The 20,211-nt window shown below is 37.8% G+C and overlaps 1 protein-coding gene across 1 annotated transcript in view; it reads left to right on the forward strand.

The window, feature by feature from the left end:
* The window catches only part of dchs1b (dachsous cadherin-related 1b), a 145,398-nt gene that overhangs the window by 104,404 nt on the left and 20,783 nt on the right, over positions 1-20,211 (forward strand). Inside the window, exons 3-9 of the mRNA XM_079803911.1 lie at positions 6,087-6,275; positions 8,218-8,449; positions 9,635-9,871; positions 12,459-13,505; positions 14,749-14,936; positions 15,170-15,266; positions 15,462-15,619. Of these exons, the coding sequence (XP_079660037.1) occupies positions 6,087-6,275; positions 8,218-8,449; positions 9,635-9,871; positions 12,459-13,505; positions 14,749-14,936; positions 15,170-15,266; positions 15,462-15,619 (2,148 nt within the window). The remainder of the gene's footprint in view (positions 1-6,086; positions 6,276-8,217; positions 8,450-9,634; positions 9,872-12,458; positions 13,506-14,748; positions 14,937-15,169; positions 15,267-15,461; positions 15,620-20,211) is intronic.

A 20,211-nucleotide genomic window follows, 5' to 3' on the forward strand; every position in this document is an offset into this window, starting at 1 on the left:
TGCTTTTCCCCTGTCAGTATCAACTCTTTCCCTGCAGATAAGACCTCCACCCCTCAGCACCCACCCAGAGGGCCCAACATCTCACCGGGCCCCTTAATGCTTTTCTCACCTGCGCCCTGTTTATTGGAGGAGGTTTCTTTTACCCTCCCAACCTCACAAACAAACACATTCAGTTGACCCCTCAAGACCTTCATGTCCCATTACCCCATACATCTGATTGAATCATCCACAGCTTAAGTCTTTCTCGATGTTTGGATCTTATTGGATTCCGTTTCTTATTCTTTAATGCAGTATAAATGGCTCTAGTCTGCTCTGAAAAATGGGGTGGTGTAAAGGTCATGCTCACCAGGTGGGCTCTTCTATCAGCGCCCTGAGAGTGAGGTCTGGCTACCACAGCGTCCCAGGACGAATCATTATCGCATGTGCTTAATCCCAGCTACTTTACCCAAGTATCCCAAGAACACAGGCAAACGTGGGGCTTTGATTTGTCAGAAAGATAGTATTTCACCACATCGTAATCCAACAGGAAATAACAGCGATAATGTTCAAAACAGATGGAAAAGAGTTGACCACTCCAGAGAAGAATGTGAGCAATGGTGGTCTCATTTGGGTCGAGATCCGGCTCCATCACTGTCAGGCTCTGGAGGACACGTCAGCCATAACAGAAATACACCTGTCGGTCTATCGCTGCTCACATGAGCCATTCCTGTCATACCAGAACACAGCGAGCCGCTACGGCCTTCCAGAGCGGTACATAAAGTGCACATGGGAATGCATTGTGAAATGTGGACAGCATTCTCCGAGCAGGTGTTTTGATTTTGATTTGTAATAATTGCACCTAAACATGCAGTTTTCCCATATCATATTTTAAAAGTGACTTGCTCTTCTATTCCAATATCAAACGGAGATGCAACTGTAATGGAAAAAAGTGGGAAAAAATCCATTCTTATTATTGCAATGCATCCAGCTGTTTTAATTTGTGACTTTTTTGTAGTTCCTATTATTCTCAATGCTGTAATACTGCATTTTTAAATCAGTTTATTTAAAAGTCAGTACAACAAAAACTAGCATAAGATAAATATTCTACTATTTATATTATTTATGTAAATAAGCATATGATTTTTGAATTATACACTGTAAAAAGTGATCAGTTGACTTAACTTAAAAAAGTGAGGAAGCTCATTTCTCTAAAATTATTAAGTATTAAACTTCATGTGTAACTGACAAAATGTAGTTATGTGTGATTGTCAAGTTCACATAACTTAATTTGTTCAATTACGAATGAAGTTTATTGCTTATTAATTTAAGGTTTCCTCACTTTTTTATCGCTTTTTACAGTGTATAATGCAAAAATCTGATTTACATAAATAATAATACACAAAGTTGTCAACTCATCACTTTTGACAGTGTAGTGAAATAAATGATTTTTTAAATTAAAGGTAGTACAACACAACTATATCTTGATATAAACATACAATTCATATTATTATTAGTAATAAAATGAGAGTTTTGCATTGCATTTGGATTATTTAGTTGTAGTTTTGTTTTTAGGATTATTTTAATTTTAAATCGATATATTTAAAACGACTATATCATTATATAAATATTTTTTTACTATTTGTTTTTAGTGATTTTTAGTGATGAGAATGGGATTTTTTCAGTGCATTGAGGTTTTTTATTACGTTTTTATTCAAATTTATTTAAATATTTTATTTAGTTAAATTCACATTTAATACAAAAAATAGTATTCTATTTATTTAAACAAATGCAGTGCAACAAAACCATCATGATAATCAAAATATTTTACAATTTATATTTTTTCATAATAACGAGAATAATATTTTTTTTCTCCCAGTATTGAATATTTAGGTAAATTGTGCTTTTAACAGCTGGCAACCGGACAGGACAATTGCGGCTTATATGCTTCCTGTTTTTACAAAATATTATTATTGGAATGGATATGGGGGAGGGGGGAAATCTACCAGGATCTATAAAAAAAGTTGCCTGACCTTGCCATTTTGGCCAGATTTCACAGCCTCCAGAATGCATGAAAAACTGGTTTTTGCAGTCCTCATAAATGGCAGCAAGCAACGTTATGAAACTTCTTCCGGAGCCAACCGTATTAAATATTTGCAGGCCCAGCAGAGTCAAAGGTCATTTCCCCTTAATGTTTTGCAAGGAGCCCTTTGTTGTGTTACAGGCACTAGGGTCTACAGGTCTTTATGGAATTGATGAATGGGAAGTTTTGTGGACCACCAGAGTAATTTTGTTTACAGAGAGCGTCATGGTGGGAGAGGGGTCGCCGCATGAAGCAGAGTTGAAGGGTCGTGAACTTTAACCTTTCCGGTAGCAGGAGCCCTGTTGAGTGAGGGCCTGAGATTCTTAAGTTCTGTACTGCTTCTATCTCCTGTTTTTACCATGTCAGGACTGTAATGTGAATCAGCTGTACAGCTGCAGTTATACAGCCGTGACAATAAGAAGATTATCTGTGGTGGTGTGTGTAAAAATATGAGTGCGGTTTCTTTTAACTATTCGCTGTATTATGAGGTCAACTGATTTACTAGCTTCGAAATAGCAATTTTCATAAACTATAATTCTTCATTTCTCAGCTTTCTTGAATGCTTGATTCGGATTGGTCAGTTGCTGTCAAATATTTTTTTTGTATAATGACCATTAAACTGTATAATAGTCTGTTTTACCAGACAACCATGTTTCTTGTCTCATGTATCATTCTGGAGTCTTTTTCTTCTACATAATGAAATAATGTCATAAATTGTATTTAATTTCATTTATTTAGTTAGTGTATTTGATAAGTAGCTGTGTAATAAGGAGGATAACACACAGTTAGCCGGTCATTATCACAAAATAAACCCCTTCAGGGTGATATGAGTCTCCTGATCCCCCTGTCTGGGTTTATTTTGCGATAATGACCAGCTGACTGTATATTATCCTTTACTTAATATCTTCTTAATGATTATATATGAACTGTTGGAGTAGATTTTGGTAGGAAAACGTAAATTGAAACAGATTTTTCCTGACGTGTCCAGTTCATTTTAGTTAGTAAGAACTTGACCTCATCTGATTCAAAAATGACATGAGTTTTTACAAGTTTGTCTTTCCAGCTAATAGACAGTCTTCAGTTAAATGTTTTTCCTTGTTTTAAGGCAGAATCTTCTCTAAAAATCAAGCTTGCACATGCAAAAAATGTTTACTTTCCCCAAACTTTTGAATGGTAATCTTGACTCCATCTTTTGCATCCAAAAGATTATGTTTGTCCTAATCCAGACCATCTCATACCCATTTATTGCTTTCCACCCTTTAGTTTGGTCATACACATATTGCCAAAAGTTTTGGGACGCCTGCCTTTACATCCCATTCTTAATGTGTAGGGTTTAATATGGAGTTGGCCCATCCTTTGCAGCTATAACAGTTTCAACTCTTCTGGGAAGGCTTTCCACAGGGTTTAGGAGTGTGTTTATGGGAATTTTTGACCATTCTTCTAGAAGCGCATTTGTGAGGTCAGGCACTGATGTTGGACAAGAAGGCCTGGCTCGCAGTCTACGCTCTAATTCATCCCAAAGGTGTTTTATCGGGTTGAGGTCAGGACTCTGTGCAGGCCAGTCAAGTCCTGCTGGAACAGGACGGGGCCATCCCCAAACTGTTCCCACAAAGTTGGGAGCATGAAATTGTCCAAAATGTCTTGGTATGCTGAAGCATTAAGAGTTCCTTTCACTGGAACTAAGAGGCCAAGCCCAACCCCTGAAAAACAACCCCCACACCATAACCCCCCCTCCACCAAACTTTACCCTTGGCACAATGCAGTCAGGCAAGTACAGTTCTCCTGGCAACCGCCAAACCCAGACTCAACCATGGGATTGCCAGACAGAGAAGTGTGATTTGTCACTCTAGCACGTCTCCACTGCTCTAGAGTCCAGTGGCGGCGTGCTTTACCCCCACTGCATCTGACGCTTTGCATTGCACTTGGTGATAAGGCTTGGATGCAGCTGCTCATCCAAGGAAACCCATTCCATGAAGCTCTCTACACACTAGGGCTGCAACGACACGTCGACGTCATCGAATATTGTCCATTCGGTCACATTTTCCGGTGTTCTTCTCCGACCCCAATACGTCTCGTGCTTTTATTTATTATGGGCAGCATATATCTGCTGCAAATGCGACCAGGTTCCCCTCTGTCCCAAGCACATATGCATAATAACATGCTGTATATAGGTAGTTTACATGATTAAAGTAACATTAAAGTTAAGATATGCCTCTAGTTTTAATCATTTAAATGTGTCTTTGAAGTTTGGGCAAAAACTTCTGGCAGCCTTAGTCGTTGTTTATGCACATGTATCTTCAAAATAGACAACTAGTTATACATTAAAACTATGCTGAAAGCTCCTGTATGTGAACCTTTTGCAGATAAATACAAGTGCATTTTCGTTTACTATTGACACAAATCAATAAGTAAACCATACTCAACTATTATAGTAAACAACTTTTCCTAATTAGGCCTACTCTGTATACATTTTATGATGAATAGTATCATAATACATAATGTTTAAAAAGCTTTGTGTGTTCATATATATATTTCATTATAAAATGGCTTAAGTACACTACCCTTCCTGAAATACAATTAATATTGTCATCATTCATTGATTTCATGTTAAAATAATATACAAATTCACTACCCTCTTTAAAAAATACAATAATCAGTAAAAAAGAATCATCGGATTCATCCGGAAAAATAATCATTAGATTAGTCGACTAATCAAAAAAATAATCGTTAGATTAGTCGACAGAAAAAATAATCGTTAGTTGCAGCTCTACTACACACTGTTCTTGAGCTAATCTGAAGGCCTCATGAAGTTTGGAGGTCTGTAGCTATTGACTCTGCAGAAAGTTGGCGACTTCTGCGCACTGTGCACCTCAGCATGCGCTGACCCCGCTCTGTGATTTGGCCTATCACTTCATGGCTGAGTTGCTGTTGTTCCCAATTGCTTCCACTTTGTTATAAAACCACAAACAGTTGACCGTGGAATATTTAGTAGTGAGGAAATGTCACGAATGGACTTAATACACAGGTGCAACCTATCACGGTACCACACTTGAATTCTCTGAGCTCCTGAGAGCGACCCATTCTTTCACAAATGTTTGTAGAAGCGTCTGCATGCCTAGGTGCTTGATTTTATACAGCTTTGGCCATGAAAGTGACTGGAACACCTGAATTCAATGATTTGGAGGGGCGTCCCAATACTTTTGGCAATATAGTGTATCACCAACATATCTTTGAGGGGCCGTACAGAAACCATTGCACAGAGAGGGCAGGATGCCCAGACAAACAAAGGCTTTTATGATTTGTGGAAGCATAGAGGAGAGAGATCCAAGGCATTTTCCCTTTCCTAGCCTTCAGCAACTGCTGTAACAGTGCCTGAATTATCCTGAGAATATGCCGAATTCTCTCAGTAACATTTGTCCCTTGTGATTTTCAGTACTGTATGGCTGCATATGGTATGTATTTGATGAATCTACGCTTCTGTCTTCACATTAATGTCGCGATAAATTGGCTAATGCCCTTCCCGAACACAAGGCCAGATTTTTCCACCTGTCCTTCATTACGAGAAGCCCAATAGCTTCAACCAGTTACCTCCACCTCATCACTCCTTTGAGTCTCCATCTCTCAGCAAGAGTGGCCCTCTTTCCATAGACGCATTCATATGTAGAGGGGAGACACTTTTCATCCCTGCTGCTCTCTCCTTCTCTTTCTGCCTTCTCTTGTTTTCCCACTCCAATGTGAGAGATTGATGAGACAGGTGCGGCCAAGAACCGACCGACTGGCAGTAAATCCATGGTACAATCAGCTAGAGGACAGAGAGAAAGAAATTACAAAGAGATGGGGATTTATGCCTGGAGTGTCTTGGTTATTTAATGGGGCTATACCGAAGTCTCAGCATTTATTGATTAATTATTTTAATGAAAACATATTAAGAATTTGATCTGTTTGTGCTTGCTCTCTTTGGAGACGAGGGTTTATGACGTCAGTCGGCAATAATTCTGACAGCGTTCTCTGTGTTTTTGCTCCACAGGTAAAAGCAGATGATGCAGATGGTGGGTCATTTGGGGCCATCACGTATTCGATTGGATCCGGGCCTGCTAGTGCTCCACCCAGCCAGTTCACCATCAATAAGGAGACTGGACAGATCTGCACCAGTGTGGCTTTGGATCGAGACGAAGGATCAGACAGTTTCGACTTCACTGTCACTGCAACGGATGGGGTGAGGGAATTCGTTTGTACCCGTTTGCTCTCATAGAAATATTCTGGGTTTAATACAAGCTATGCTCAATTAATGGAGATGCCACAAAAAAAAAAGATTTCAATTTTATGGTGAGACACTTAGAGAGTGGAAGTGAATGGGGCCAATTTTTGGCAGGTTTAAGGCCTGAAATGTTAACGCTTATCATTTTATGAAAACACATGATTTCTACTGTTAAAACTTATTTGACCTGTGAAGTTGTTCTCATAATTCTTACGGCCGTTTTAGATGTTGAAATTGTAAAATTGGGAATAACTTTAGAGAGGTTAGAAAGCATTTTTTAACTGAAATAAGTTTAAACAAAAACTGAAATAAAAACCTACAGTGTATGGAAGTAAAAAACTAATAAAAATGTATTTAAAAAAACCCTTTTATAATAATAAAGTTATAATAATAGGCCTACTAACTTTAAAATGACATTATTTCTACTCCAATTCGTTTTTTTATATATAAATATTTAAATGGTGGCTGTCAACTTGATGGATTTATTCAAACATGCATTATATATTGCAAAACATAAAAAAAATATTATTAATATGTAATATGGTGCATATATTTAGCAAAATGCTCCTCTCTAGAGTTTATTTTTCTTGCTGACAAACGACTTTATGGACACTGAATAGGTTTTTTTCTGAGGTATGTGACGTTAGGAGGAGCATATAATGATTCTTTCCGCGGTTGAAACGCTGCTTGTGCGATTACATGAGACATACGGATTTCAGTAAGTTGTACTGTATCTTACATACTTTTTAGATGTTCTTTCATGTTTATTTCGCGTTGTAACTGGTATTAAAGCGGAGGAGGTGATCAGTTCACGTGCGCGTGACGCTCCCACTTATCTTGAACTGAGGCGAACTGTCATGCCACATTAAACAGCGCCAAAATGGTATTTATTTTTTTCATTTCGTAGTAAAATGGACATAATTTGAAATCTGAGTCTTTGTTTCATATGAAAAGCAACAAAGCACAAAACGTATTGCAATTTATTATGGATGGGAGGTGTCATTCATCAATTGAAAACAGGATGACTAGTCGATTCTGGGATTTAAGAATCGGTTCATAAAAGCCCAGCCCCAGCCCAAAGAAATAATACCAAAATAACACTGGTCTCATTGTAGTCTTTTTTTTTCTTTCTTTTTTTATAGAAAAGGAGGAAAAAATAATTTACAAGTATTTAATTATTTTTGTGGTAATGAACATTATGCCACAAGTGCTGTCGATTGAGCTCAACCTCAACCCGCGATAAGACCCACATTGTATGTTCGTGTCCAAAAGGACCACTTGGAAAAATGCTGGTCATTAATACATTTAATATGCTTTTTAACTGTTTGGGAAACCTGATCCATTTGGAAATTATACATTGCAGCTTTAATAGTTGGAAACCCTTTAAAACTCAATGCAGAAGCATAAAGTTTGATTAAAAAGACTATTCTGTTGTGTAGCACCTAGATGCCCAGTCAGTCAATTCTGTCTCTCTCAGTTGCCAGTGACAACAATCATGAGCTCTCTAAATGAAAAGGCAATAAACTGCAGTGTCTCAGGGGCACACTGCTGTACACACACACACACACACACACACACACACGCACACACACACACACACACTCACAAACACTCACACTATTTCCCTTTAAAAGCTTATAGCAGCGGCCCGCTTGGTTTCCCATTTCCATTATTAATGCAGCCATAAAATGCTGCCTGTGAAGAGCGAGCAGGCCTACTACAGTACATACTACAGCTCACTGGCCTCTCATAATCTGGAAAGGCAATTATATCCCACTGCGAAGTATTCTTCTGCATTATTACACACAAGAAATCATCAAGATTGATTAGATAGTAGTGTGAGTATCCACAATCCTGTGGTCGTTATCGTCAGTAATATAAAACAATATTTTCCCTGCAGGGAGGCCTTGCGTCCTCCGCCAATGTGAAGGTGTCACTGGTGGACATTAATGACAACAGACCTACATTCTACCCTGTGAACTATGCCGTCAGCTTGAGCACACAAAGCACACCCGGGACCTCAGTTGTCAGGGTAACGGCCCACGACCCAGATGCTGGTGCAAATGGTAAAGTGACATATCACACTGTCCCTGGTGGCGGATCCAATTTCTTTACCCTCAACAAGGACACAGGTATTTCAATTAAATTAATTTCAATTAATTATATGAATATTCATTATTAATTGAATGTATTGTTAAACATTTATTAGACTATTATTACACACGTACACACATATTTATACATAAATGTGTGTGTGCGTGTGTCATTTTTAATGTTTTCGAAAGAAATCTCTTATACTTAAACATTTCTGCATTTATTGGATCAAAAATACAGAAAAAAACAGTTATATTGTGAAATATTATTACAATTTAAAATAATGGTTTTCTATTTTAATATAGGCTACTATAAAATATAATTTATTTCTGTGATGCAAAGCTGAATTTTCAGCATCATTACTCCAGTCTTGAGTGTCACATGATCCTTCAGAAATCATTCTAATATGCTGATTTTATATTCAGTTATTATCAATGATGGAAACAGTTGTGCTGCTTAATATTTTTTTGGGACCTGTTATACTTTTTTTCTGGATTCATTGATTAATAAAAAATTTAAAACAACAACATTTATTCAAAATAGAAATCTATTTAACACATCCTTGCTGAATAAAAGTATTAATTTATTTTAAAACAAAATGAACAAAATTACTGACCCCAAACTTTTGACCGGTAGTGTATATTGTTACAAAATATTTATATTTTAAATAAATGCTGTTCTTTTTTAAGTTTTTATTCATTAAAGAATCCTGAAAAAAGTATCATAGGTTATAAAAATTAAGCAGCACAACAAACAAATTATATTTTAAAGTATATTAAAACAGATTGTAATAATATTTCACAATATTACTGTTTTTTGAGCCATGATGAGTATAAGAGACTTTTATTATTATTATTATTATTTATGTTAAATGGAATATATTAAATTACTTTTATATTAAAGGAATAATTCACCCAATTCTATATGATTTTGAAGAGCATGATTTTGAGTGTTTGACTTTCTTCCTTACTTGGAACACAAAATATAATTGTTTAAGAATTTTTTGTGGTGTATTCTTAATTTTAAGGTGATTTTTAGAGTAAACGTTTTTTTGCCTTTTCAGTATCCACAATCCTGTCGTCGCTCATTCCAATAATTGCTTGTCAGATTGGCTGAGCGAATTTGCTCATCCGTATCCTTATATTTAATTTTCCCAATCTTCAGGACTGATTATAGCATATATCTTGTTTTATTCTCTTCTCACTGCATTTTTTCCCTGTTAGGTGTGATCTCTCTGTCACGCTCGCTGCATGGAAAGGCCAACTCCGTCATCACCATGGTGATCACAGGACGGGACGGAGGCGGTCTCACAGCACCTGTCAATGCCAGAGTGAACATCAGCGTTGTGGCTGGCTCGGTAGCGCCCCCAGTGTTCGAGCAAGCGCAGTACTTCTTCACCGTATCTGAGGACGTGCTCCGGGGTACCGAGGTTGGCGTAGTGAGAGCCAGCAGCAGAAATGGTTCGTTTCAGCATTTTCCATGTTTCACCTTCTTTGAATTACCATCACATTGTCTAAAAATAAGCTAAAATAAGTAGCCATGTGCTGCCGCATACTTTGGCATAGCTCTGCTAACCTCACTGCTGTGGCTCTCTGAACCATGAACTGGTGTCTGTGAGACAGTCAAGGGTGCTGAAAAGCCTGATAGGGAATATTTTTACTCTCGCTGAGCCAGTTGTGCAAATAGAGCAGCAGCTGCTGCGTGAACCTCATTAAACAGTCACATCCATCACAGATTCCACTCTACCTCATGTTGCTGGAAATTATTATTTGTTGATGTATATTTTCTGATAGCACAGGCATGTCGTTGGGATGTTTAATGAAAAATAAGGGGGGATTCTATAAGAAGTACCTGTCTGTACTAAGGATGCACTGATATTACAGTTCTGGCTGAGACTAAGTCAATAACTATTTTCATGTTATGACCAATAAGTGAAAAATGACTGATATTAAACAATACTATTTTGTCTGAATACATTTCAAAGTAAAGCACATAAAACTAAAACCTAAAAGTGAATTCAGATCATTATAATGTACAGTATGAAAAGTTGATATGACAAAGATACATTGGACCCACTTTATATCAGGTGACCTTAACTACTATGTACTAACATTTAAAGGAACACGCCAACTTTTTGGGACTTTAGTTTATTCACCGTATGCCCCAGAGTTAGATAGAGTCCATACATACCATTCTCATCTCCGTGCGTGCCATAACTCTGTCTGACGCACCCACCGCTAGCCTAGCTTAGCACAAAGACTGGAGGTAAATGGCTCCAGCTAGCCTATTGCTCAATAAGTGACAAAATAATGCCAACATTTTCCTATTTACATGTTGTGATGTGTATAGTGTACTAAAAAAGTTTTGATTTTCTAGCCCAATATGGCTAGGAACTATACTCTCCTTCCTGCGTAGTTATCATGGAACTTTGCTGTTGTACCATAGGTGCAGCGGCGCAATGATATTACGCAGCACCTGGAAATAGTCCCCAGCACGCTCTCTGTGCAAGCAGGTTGTTATGTTGGTTATGTTGATGGAAGTTAGCCTTTTTTCAGGCGCTACGTAATATCATTACGCCGCTGCACCCATGGCACGGCACAAAGTTCCTTGATCATTACACAGGAATGAAAGTAGGCTATATTTCCTAGCCATATCAGCCTAGCAACTTTTCATTTTCCGTCTGTCTTAGTACACGATGTAACTATACACATCACAACATGTAAATAGGAAAATGTTGGCATTATTTTGTCACTTTTTGAGCAGTAGGCTAGCTGGAGCCATTTACCTCCTGTCTTTGTGCTAAGTTAGGCTAACGGTGGGTGCGTCAGACAGAGTTATGGCACGCACGGAGATGAGAATGATATGTATGGACTCTATCTAACTCTGGAGGATACGGTGAATAAGCTAAAGTCCCAAAAAGTCGGCGTGTTCCTTTAAATTAATCATTTGATACAATGCACTTATTGTGTACATACATGTTTTTACATTGTATTTACATTTTAAAAATTACCTGCATGTAATTACATCTGTACTTAATTTCTGTATTTACATTTATAATTACACTGTTGACACTTCCCTTACACCTAAACCTACCCTTAAACTTACCCATACCACCACACCTGTGCCCAACTTTACCCGTATCCCACCTCAATATCAGCAAATGTGTTTTTCAATACAATATGAACACAATACATTGTACTTATATTTTGTTGTAAGTACATAGTAGTTAAGGCCACCTAATATAAAGTGTGACCGATACATTTAACAATTATATTTATAGTGTTTTTCGATTAATGCAATATTAAAGATTAACTTTAAGTGAGTGTTAGATGATGTAATCATCTAAATGTATTAATTTGGGGGACATTTAAAAATAGGGAAAATTTGCATGTACAATTCAAAAACAGTACTAGCTGATATATCCAATATAATCTTATAAATTAAAAATCTCCAATGCTATCTCACGACCAATTTGTACGTATTTTACGAGGTGGCTAAATTGTCTATTAGATTTGTCTAAAACCCAGTGATGGGTAGGTTTTTGGGGCTCCCCACGTGCATCAATGAGCCTCGGCCGCCCATGACCCTGTCGCCAGTTCACCACTGTTCCATCCTTGGAGGAAAGTTTGGGTTTTATTCCACATTAAAACATTTTTAAAAGTGACACTAAAGACTTACATGGTTACAAAAGACAACTGTTCCTTTGAACTTTCATTCATCAAAGAAACCTGGTTCCACAAAATAACTGTTTTTCAAATATGTTATTCAATAACTGTTCAAATAAATGCAGCTTTATTAAGTAAAAGAGGCCGACTCCAAACTTTTGAATGGTAGTGTACTGTAAATGTTGTGCATATAGAGTAGTGTAATAGTTAAAGTTCTGGGTTTGTAACCAAAAGGTTGAATCACTGAAGAGATGATGCATTAATCATCACCATTGTTTCCATCAGAACATTGTCCTTGTAATAAGTATACAAAGTCGTTTAAGATTAAATCTTCTGCTAAATCACTGCTCACGTATCTAATCCCATCACTCTCTCGCTCCAGGAGTCTCTAAGGATGTCACCTACACTATCTCTGCTGGGGATCCAGATGGCTATTTCATGGTAGATCCGGAAACTGGAGCACTTAGAACAAGCCTTCCTCTGGACCATGAGTCGCGTCCCTTTTTTGACTTGGAAATTCAAGCGCGCAGCGGTTCCCCTCCGGCTTTTGGAGAGGCGCGCGTTCGGGTCACCATAGCAGATGTGAATGATAACGCTCCCATATTTTTCCCATCATCCTCAGAGTCTCTGCTCCTGCCAGAGGCCACGAAAATGGGTACTGTTGTTTACCGCGTGCAGGCTGAGGACCGCGACTCAGGCCCTAATGGACAGCTGAGCTTTGACTTGATGACGGCCGGAGGGCAGCGCACTTTTGGCGTGGAGCGGAGCAGTGGGGAGATCCGACTAATTGGGAGTCTGTCGTACGACAGCGTGCCTCGCTATGACCTCCAAGTGATCGCAAAAGACAGTGGCGCGCCTCAGCTTAGTGCTACGTTCAGCCTGGTGGTCCACATCCAGGCGGAGAACGACCAGGGTCCTGTGTTTGACACGATGATCTACCGTGTGGAGCTGAAGGAGAATACACCACTCAACACCAACTTTTTACAGGTCCGGGCTCTCAATAGAGATCCCAATGGAAATGGAGGGTCATCCGGAGGTTCCACGCCATCTTCCACACTGGCTTACCGACTCCGACCTGATGGGGACGCAGCAGGTTTTGGGATTTCCCCAGATAGTGGTTGGCTGTTTGTTAAGAGCGCTTTGGATCGAGAGGCCAAGGATATCTACCTGCTAACTGTGCTGGCCACGTCTGGAAGCGGACAGATGGGGAAGACCGGCAGCGCGACGGTCAGAGTCTCCGTGACGGATGAAAATGATAACTCTCCTCGTTTCTCTCAGGAGAGGGTGTTCTTGGCAGTGAGAGAGAACTTGCCTTCGGGAACTGGTTTTGGGAGAGTGTCTGCTACCGACCGTGATGCTGGTCTTAACAGCCGTCTTACATACAGACTACTTCACACGGACCGATACTTCCAAATCAATTCACAGACTGGTGAGCTGGAACACAATCCCAAACCTTCAATGACGTTTGACATTTAAGACATTTTTCAAAAATTTGACGCCAAATATGTTTATTTAAAAGGCACGTATGCTTTGTTTCCGCCACAGAATAAAACTTTTAAGAGGACTTTTGCCACTTTTTATCTCACAATTCTGAATTGTGAGTTATAAAGTCAGAATTGTGTGAATTGACTTTATAACTCACAATTCTGACTTTATAACTCCCAATTCTGACTTCTTTTCTCAGAATTGTGAGTTATAAAGTCGAAATTGCGAGTTATAAAGTGCAATTCTGAGGGAAAAAAATTTACTTTTTCAGATTGCGACTTTATATCTCACAATTCTGACTTTTTAACTCTCAATTGCGACTTTATATCACACAATTCTGAGAAAAAAAGTGCAATAACCTTTTTTTATATTCTGTGGCAGAAACAATCTTCCATAGGCATGTATAAAGAACCATTTATACTGTGAAAAATAGGGGGAAATTGGAAAAATATTTACTTTCTATTCATTTCTTTTCTACCCACTATTAAAAGTAGTGTTAAATGTATAAAACTGAAGAAAAAAATACAACTATGGCTATCAATAGACTGAAATAATTATGATTAAGATTAATCTAATTTTAGTCATTTCCAACGGAAAAGATTCCATTTTAAGAAAGCTGAAAGAAACAGTAATGCTTTTAATTAAGTTATTTTTTTAATTTATTATTCTTTTATTTTTACCAATATTTATTTATTGATTTTTTTTAATCAAAATTTTCTCTGAAGTTTTTGTTTTTATGGACTCCCTAGAACCTTCTGGTTCTGGTTGAAAATCCCTCTTCTAGACTCTATAATTATAATTTTTGAAAAATGAACCGTGTGTTTATGAAATTATGAATATCTTGAATTAATTTTTTATTTTAAATTTTAAATTTAATTTTAGTTTGTTTTAGTCATTTTGTTATGTGCTTTTTTCTTTTTTTAGTATTTCTATTCTGATTTAATTTTAGTTTTAGTTAGTACTTTAACTTTTTTATTTCAGTTAGTTGTTAAGGCAACATTTCTAGTGATAGTTTTTTAATTTGTTTTTCACTAATATTTATATTTGACTTTATTTCGGCTTTAATTCAATTTATGAAAACCATTTACCGGTAATAGTTTCAGTTTTAGTTAACAACAACACAAAATCAATTGCATCATTCTAGAGTCTAGACTGAGTATTCTGACTAACTCGAATTTCATGTGTAGGTGAAATCAGTACCCGGGCAGCTTTGGATCGTGAGCACCAGTCCAGTTATCAGCTCATTGTGGTGGTACAGGACAGTGGTACCCCTCCACGTAGTGCCACCGGAACTGCCCATATAACGGTCCTAGATGAGAACGACAACGCGCCAGCATTCAGCCACACGCAGCCTGGCAGGGAGATTCTCATTCAGGCAAGAAACAGACTGGCACAGACTATATTCAAAGCCTTAAATCAGTGTCATAACATAGGTGCTTGTGTTTATTAAAGCACAGTTTACACATCATAAAAACGTCATTACGTCTGTACATAATATCTTTCAAAAATTGTTTATGTGACCATGGATATATTCCCACTTTTGAAGTTGTTTGTATCAAGTATAAGCAGCCAGACTGTGCTGTTTAAATCTCGCTTGATGTTTTCCAGGTTCAGGAGGGTCTTCCTGCCGGTTCTTTATTGGAAACTCTTCATGCCAAAGACCCAGATGAGGGAGAGAATGGCACTATTTTCTACTCATTATCAGGTAAACAAGAGTCTAGAACATTTCCTATGTGTTGGGAATTATTATTGCCAGAGGATGTTTATGCAAACTGGTAAAACTATCAAACGTAAACATATGTCCTTACAGTTATTTTGTGCCCATTATGATATATTGTACAGCTAATTATACTACCATATTTGTCTATATTTATGCTTCCATTTGTCCTTGCTTTTTAAGGCTCCAGAGCAGAGCGTTTCTCCTTGAACCCAAATACCGGAGAGCTGCGCTCCTCTTCCCCCCTGAGGCGAGCTGAAAAGGCAGAGTACAGCTTCACTGTCACTGCCTCGGACCGTGGAGCTCCATCTCAGACCTCTTCAATTGCCTTACTTGTACAGGTGAGACTATTATTTTATTTTTACATTTTTCTGACATTTTTTGGGTGATTGCTTACTGGCTCAAATCACAAGTCTACCCTTAATACATTTTTATTGAGTTAATCTGCCGAAGTCTTAAAGAGGCCATAATATGCTCTTCAACAAAGTTTTAATTTGGTTTTTGGGGTCTAGTAGAATATGTTTCACATATTTTACATTGTTGCAGCACCTCTAAACACTCTGAGGTGAGTTTACTGAAAGCATCATTAGCCATTTAAGTTTCGTCATTATCAGCATAGAGTCAACGAGACTGTGTTTCCCGAAACCATAGTTCCAACGAACATTCGCAAACAGCATCGTAAAGTTGAGTGGTTGGAACGACAGCTCTAAACCTGTGGTTAAAAGAATATTTTCTTGTTTGAATGACATGTCGACTTAATAAATCTTGAGCAAAAAAAACGAGCTGGCGTTCAGTACAATCTATATATTTTATTTTGAATATATACACATTTCATTTACGTCTTTTAGTTTGTCAGAGAGATTTAAAGCGCCGTTTTTTGAAGAGTGTGCATGTGCGTACATGCTCTAGTTCGTAAGAACGAGTCTATGATTGAATATGGAAATAAAGAAAAAGCAGTGTGTTACGCCGCTGTATACAGGGTTTCCGCGGGGTCTTAAAAAGTCTAAAAAAGTCTAGAATTTCAAAATCAAAATTTTAGGCCTTAAAAAGTCTTAAATTCGCAGAAGTATTGAGTTTTAGGTCTTAAATCATTTTAAACAGGTCTTAATTTTCCTACGTTCATGTAACGCTACCTCTAATGCTCATTGAAATGCTCCCACAGTGCTTTAAAATGTTTTTTTGTTTTGTTTTTTAATTCTGGGTGTTGTAGTTCTTTCTTTTGCTAGTCCAAATATAATTTGCTGTATTACGACTACAAATGAGACCAACATGCATCTTATATTGCAGCCAATCAGCTTTCGTAATATTGGCGAGAGTCTCTTTCGGATTGTACCACAGACACATAAAACTGATTTTATTCTTCAGATAATAGTCCTCCAGTTTTTCGCATTTCCGCGATTACTAAATACAACGAAAAATCAACAATGCATTTTTTGAGATCCTGCATAATTCGTAATTTCACCGCAAAATAATGGCAAGATACCAAAATAAACAAGATTTATGCATTTTGTAATAAATATTTTGTAATAAATTTTGCTAATTTCTGGAAAGTTCACCACAAATTCAGTCATTTTGATCTAAAAAATCACCCAAAAAATATCCTGGTGGGATTGAGCTATAGGGAAGTGCAATTTTATCGATACAAGTTTATCGAATTGTTCAATTTGAATAAATAAATTTACTTTGCAAGTAATTTTGTGACTGCATTTCCTTTATAGGTCTTAAATTTAATTCATAATGGTCTTAAAAATGTCTTAAAAAGTCTTAAATTTGACTTGATGAAACCTGCAGAAACCCTGTGTATGGGACACGCACCCCTGTTTAGTTCCTGTCTCTATGAAGCCCCTCATTCAAAAAAGTGCAGCATGCTCTGATTGGTCGGCTGGACCAATGTGTTTTAATTGGTCAACAGTTTTGAGTGTGTGTCAGAAATGTCATGCCCCGTGAGTTTCAACACTCTTGTAAACGCAATTCAACCAGGCCTCGTCCCTTTTTTTGCCTTGTATGCCTTGGAAATTGTTTAAATGAGGAATATTTTGATGCACACGTTTCCGGAGGAAAATTTCAAGACTACAATCGAATAACTATTGGAGTGCAAAAGCAACCAACAACATTACACACTACAGAAAGTTAAAAATAATAATAGATCCTCTTTAAAATCTTGCTGCATGAGAAGCAATATGGACAAATCGCCATTCACTGTGCCAAACTATCATCATGCTCACAGTCCCCCGAGCTGTGGTATCAATATTCAAGAAGGGAAATGAGTTGTGACCCGGAGATCAGCTCCTTTCTACACAAACACCTCAAAACTCCCAGGATTACTTCCTGCTCCTGAGGAACATACTGTAACACAAAACCATGTATTAACCCCAACGCACAGCATGGAACTGCATGAATCAGACATGCCAAACTATATCTTTGACAATAGGATAATTTTCATGGCTTTTCATTCCAACGTAAAAGAATCCGGATTCTAAATAGTTTATTCTTTGCAAAATGATTCTTGCTGGTTCTTTTTATTGCGAAATATCTTTAGTGCTTTTACAGATGTGATTTCAAAAAGGGAATTGAAGGCTAATTGTAGAGTGTGCGGTCGCATGCAATTTCTGTACTCCCTGTTTGTATGGGGAAGATGAGAGTGAGGGAGAAATGGAGTGAGAGCGAGAGAGAGAGAGAGACAGAGGGAGAATGCACCTTTGAATCAAGTGTTCCCAGATGGCTCTGATGAGGCCCAGCTGTGGTTCCCCATGATCAAACGGAGAGCTGCAAACTTCGGTCCCCTAACACGGTAGCGCTAACGCCGATACGCTCCCACCACAGAACTTTGCACCACAGCAATCTCGAGATAATATTTTACATACCATCAGTAATATCAGCTTCATTTGGAAAGTCCAGTGTGCTTTGCACCTAAGAGAGAGCCCAGAAATGGATCAACGTCAATCCTTCTGCTGCTTTCCTTCCTGTGATCTGGTATGCGTGTACTGTTTAGTCTTTTTCATGGGGATATTAGTATGAAAGGCTTCACCTGTCAACCATTTTCCAGCTCTACTGTACTTCAAGGACATGGGAAATGATATCACGCACTTTTAATGTGGCAGGCAGGTTCATTCCATCTTGTTCCTTCAGTACTGCGCACTCTGTTGATATCTAAAATGATGAGAACACACCCATGCACTGTAAATTGTGGCATACTGTATATTTGGCTCTGTTTCTACATTATACATGTGTACACTTCCATTCAAATGTTTGATAATGGTGAGATTTTTTGAAAGAAGTGCACACCAAGGCTGCATATATTTGAGCAAAATACAATAGCTTAGTAGTACAGTAGTGTGAGATATTATTACAAATTAAAATGTAATTTATTTCTGTGATGGCAAAGCTGAATCTGCATCATTAATCAGTCTTCGGTGTCACATGATACTAAAGAAATGTTTCTAATATGCTGATTTGGTGCTCAAGAAACATTTCTTATTATTATCGATGTCGAAAACAATTGCGCCAAGGGGACATAACCAAATTGTATGAAAATGTATGAATGAGATCATACAAATTCACACAAAATAGCCACCAAATCACCAAAATGTGAAATAGTTATGAATTGCCATGAGATTGTGTTGACCTCAGTCACCTTGAGTTGACCTTTTTTTTGTCTTTTCAAGCTTGTACTGACCATAAAAAGCCATAAATTATCTACAGTATTTGGTCTTGTCACTCAATTTTTTTGGCCTACTGATATTGTCTGGTTGGGTTTTATGGACTTTATACTTACAATTTGTTTGTCATTTGTCCCTCAAAGTATTTAAACATTGTTTGAGGAGCTTCATGGTTCAGGAGGAATATTGTAAAATATACTAGTTGAGAGTAAAATGTGACCAATCACGAAAAGTAGGGACACAAGGCGGTTCTGGGGCATTTTGAGTTATTCACAGATTCTGAAAGTGTAGTTTCCAAGCTTTCCAACGATGTGTAACACATGGAAATCTGTTGTGACCATTTGAAGGTAGGCACTCAAAACAGCTTAAAAGTGAGAAAACGGCCTCTAAAGATTCTCACCTGTTCTCACCTGCTGGGAGTGACAATAGGGCTCATTTACATCTCATTTAGATAAGCCATACCCCCTGTAAAGCTCCCCCCTGAAAAGGACCGCATACTATTAATAATAAAGGATAATGTGCATTGTAAATGTCAGTAATTTATCTTTTTTGACTTTTATAAAAATGATTTAGAGGCTGAAATATGTGAGTTTTATCTTTTTATAAAACCTTTTTTGTCAAAACTCTATTTGAACTTGTGCATTGTAGATAACATGAAGATAACAAAAGAGCTTAGGCCCATGTAACCAGTCTATTTTTGCAATATTTCACGGTGTGTCTGAAACGCTGAGGTACCGTAGTAGTTTTGTGCGCGCATGAACATCATGGCAACTTACAACACAAAGTACCTCACGCGGGAAACACTTAACGTAACGCGTAAATGCAAGTAACAAACGTAAATCAAGCATAGTCCACGAAGTGTTGGCGAAATAACACATTATCGGACCGGAGAGAATAATATGGAATTTCTTCCAGAAAACTTCTTGCACAAAATAAATTCAAGCACTTTCAAGGACCTGTAGCCTATGTATGTTTATTTTCAGTCATGTCGTTGTACACAGCCCTCTCTTTCTGCACAAGGGAAAGATGATCTTGTTGCTTCTTTACTGCTTCAGACTTTCTATCATCTGGGAGGTTTGCACTTCGTATCAGCTGCTCATTATTGCTTTAGCACTGCCAGCAGAGATCTGTGCGCGGCCAGCCACCAAGGTTGGCAGGTTTTCACTACAAAACCCAAACAATTGCTACTCAAAACTAGCCCAAAACAAGCCCAATCGCGTTTCAGGGGGGCTTCTCCGGTAAAAATCGCATTTGGGGGGTAAAATATGTGTTTT

Source organism: Gobio gobio (genome assembly GCF_949357685.1).
Source record: "Gobio gobio genome assembly, chromosome: 22".
Taxonomy (NCBI): Eukaryota; Metazoa; Chordata; class Actinopteri; order Cypriniformes; family Gobionidae; genus Gobio; species Gobio gobio.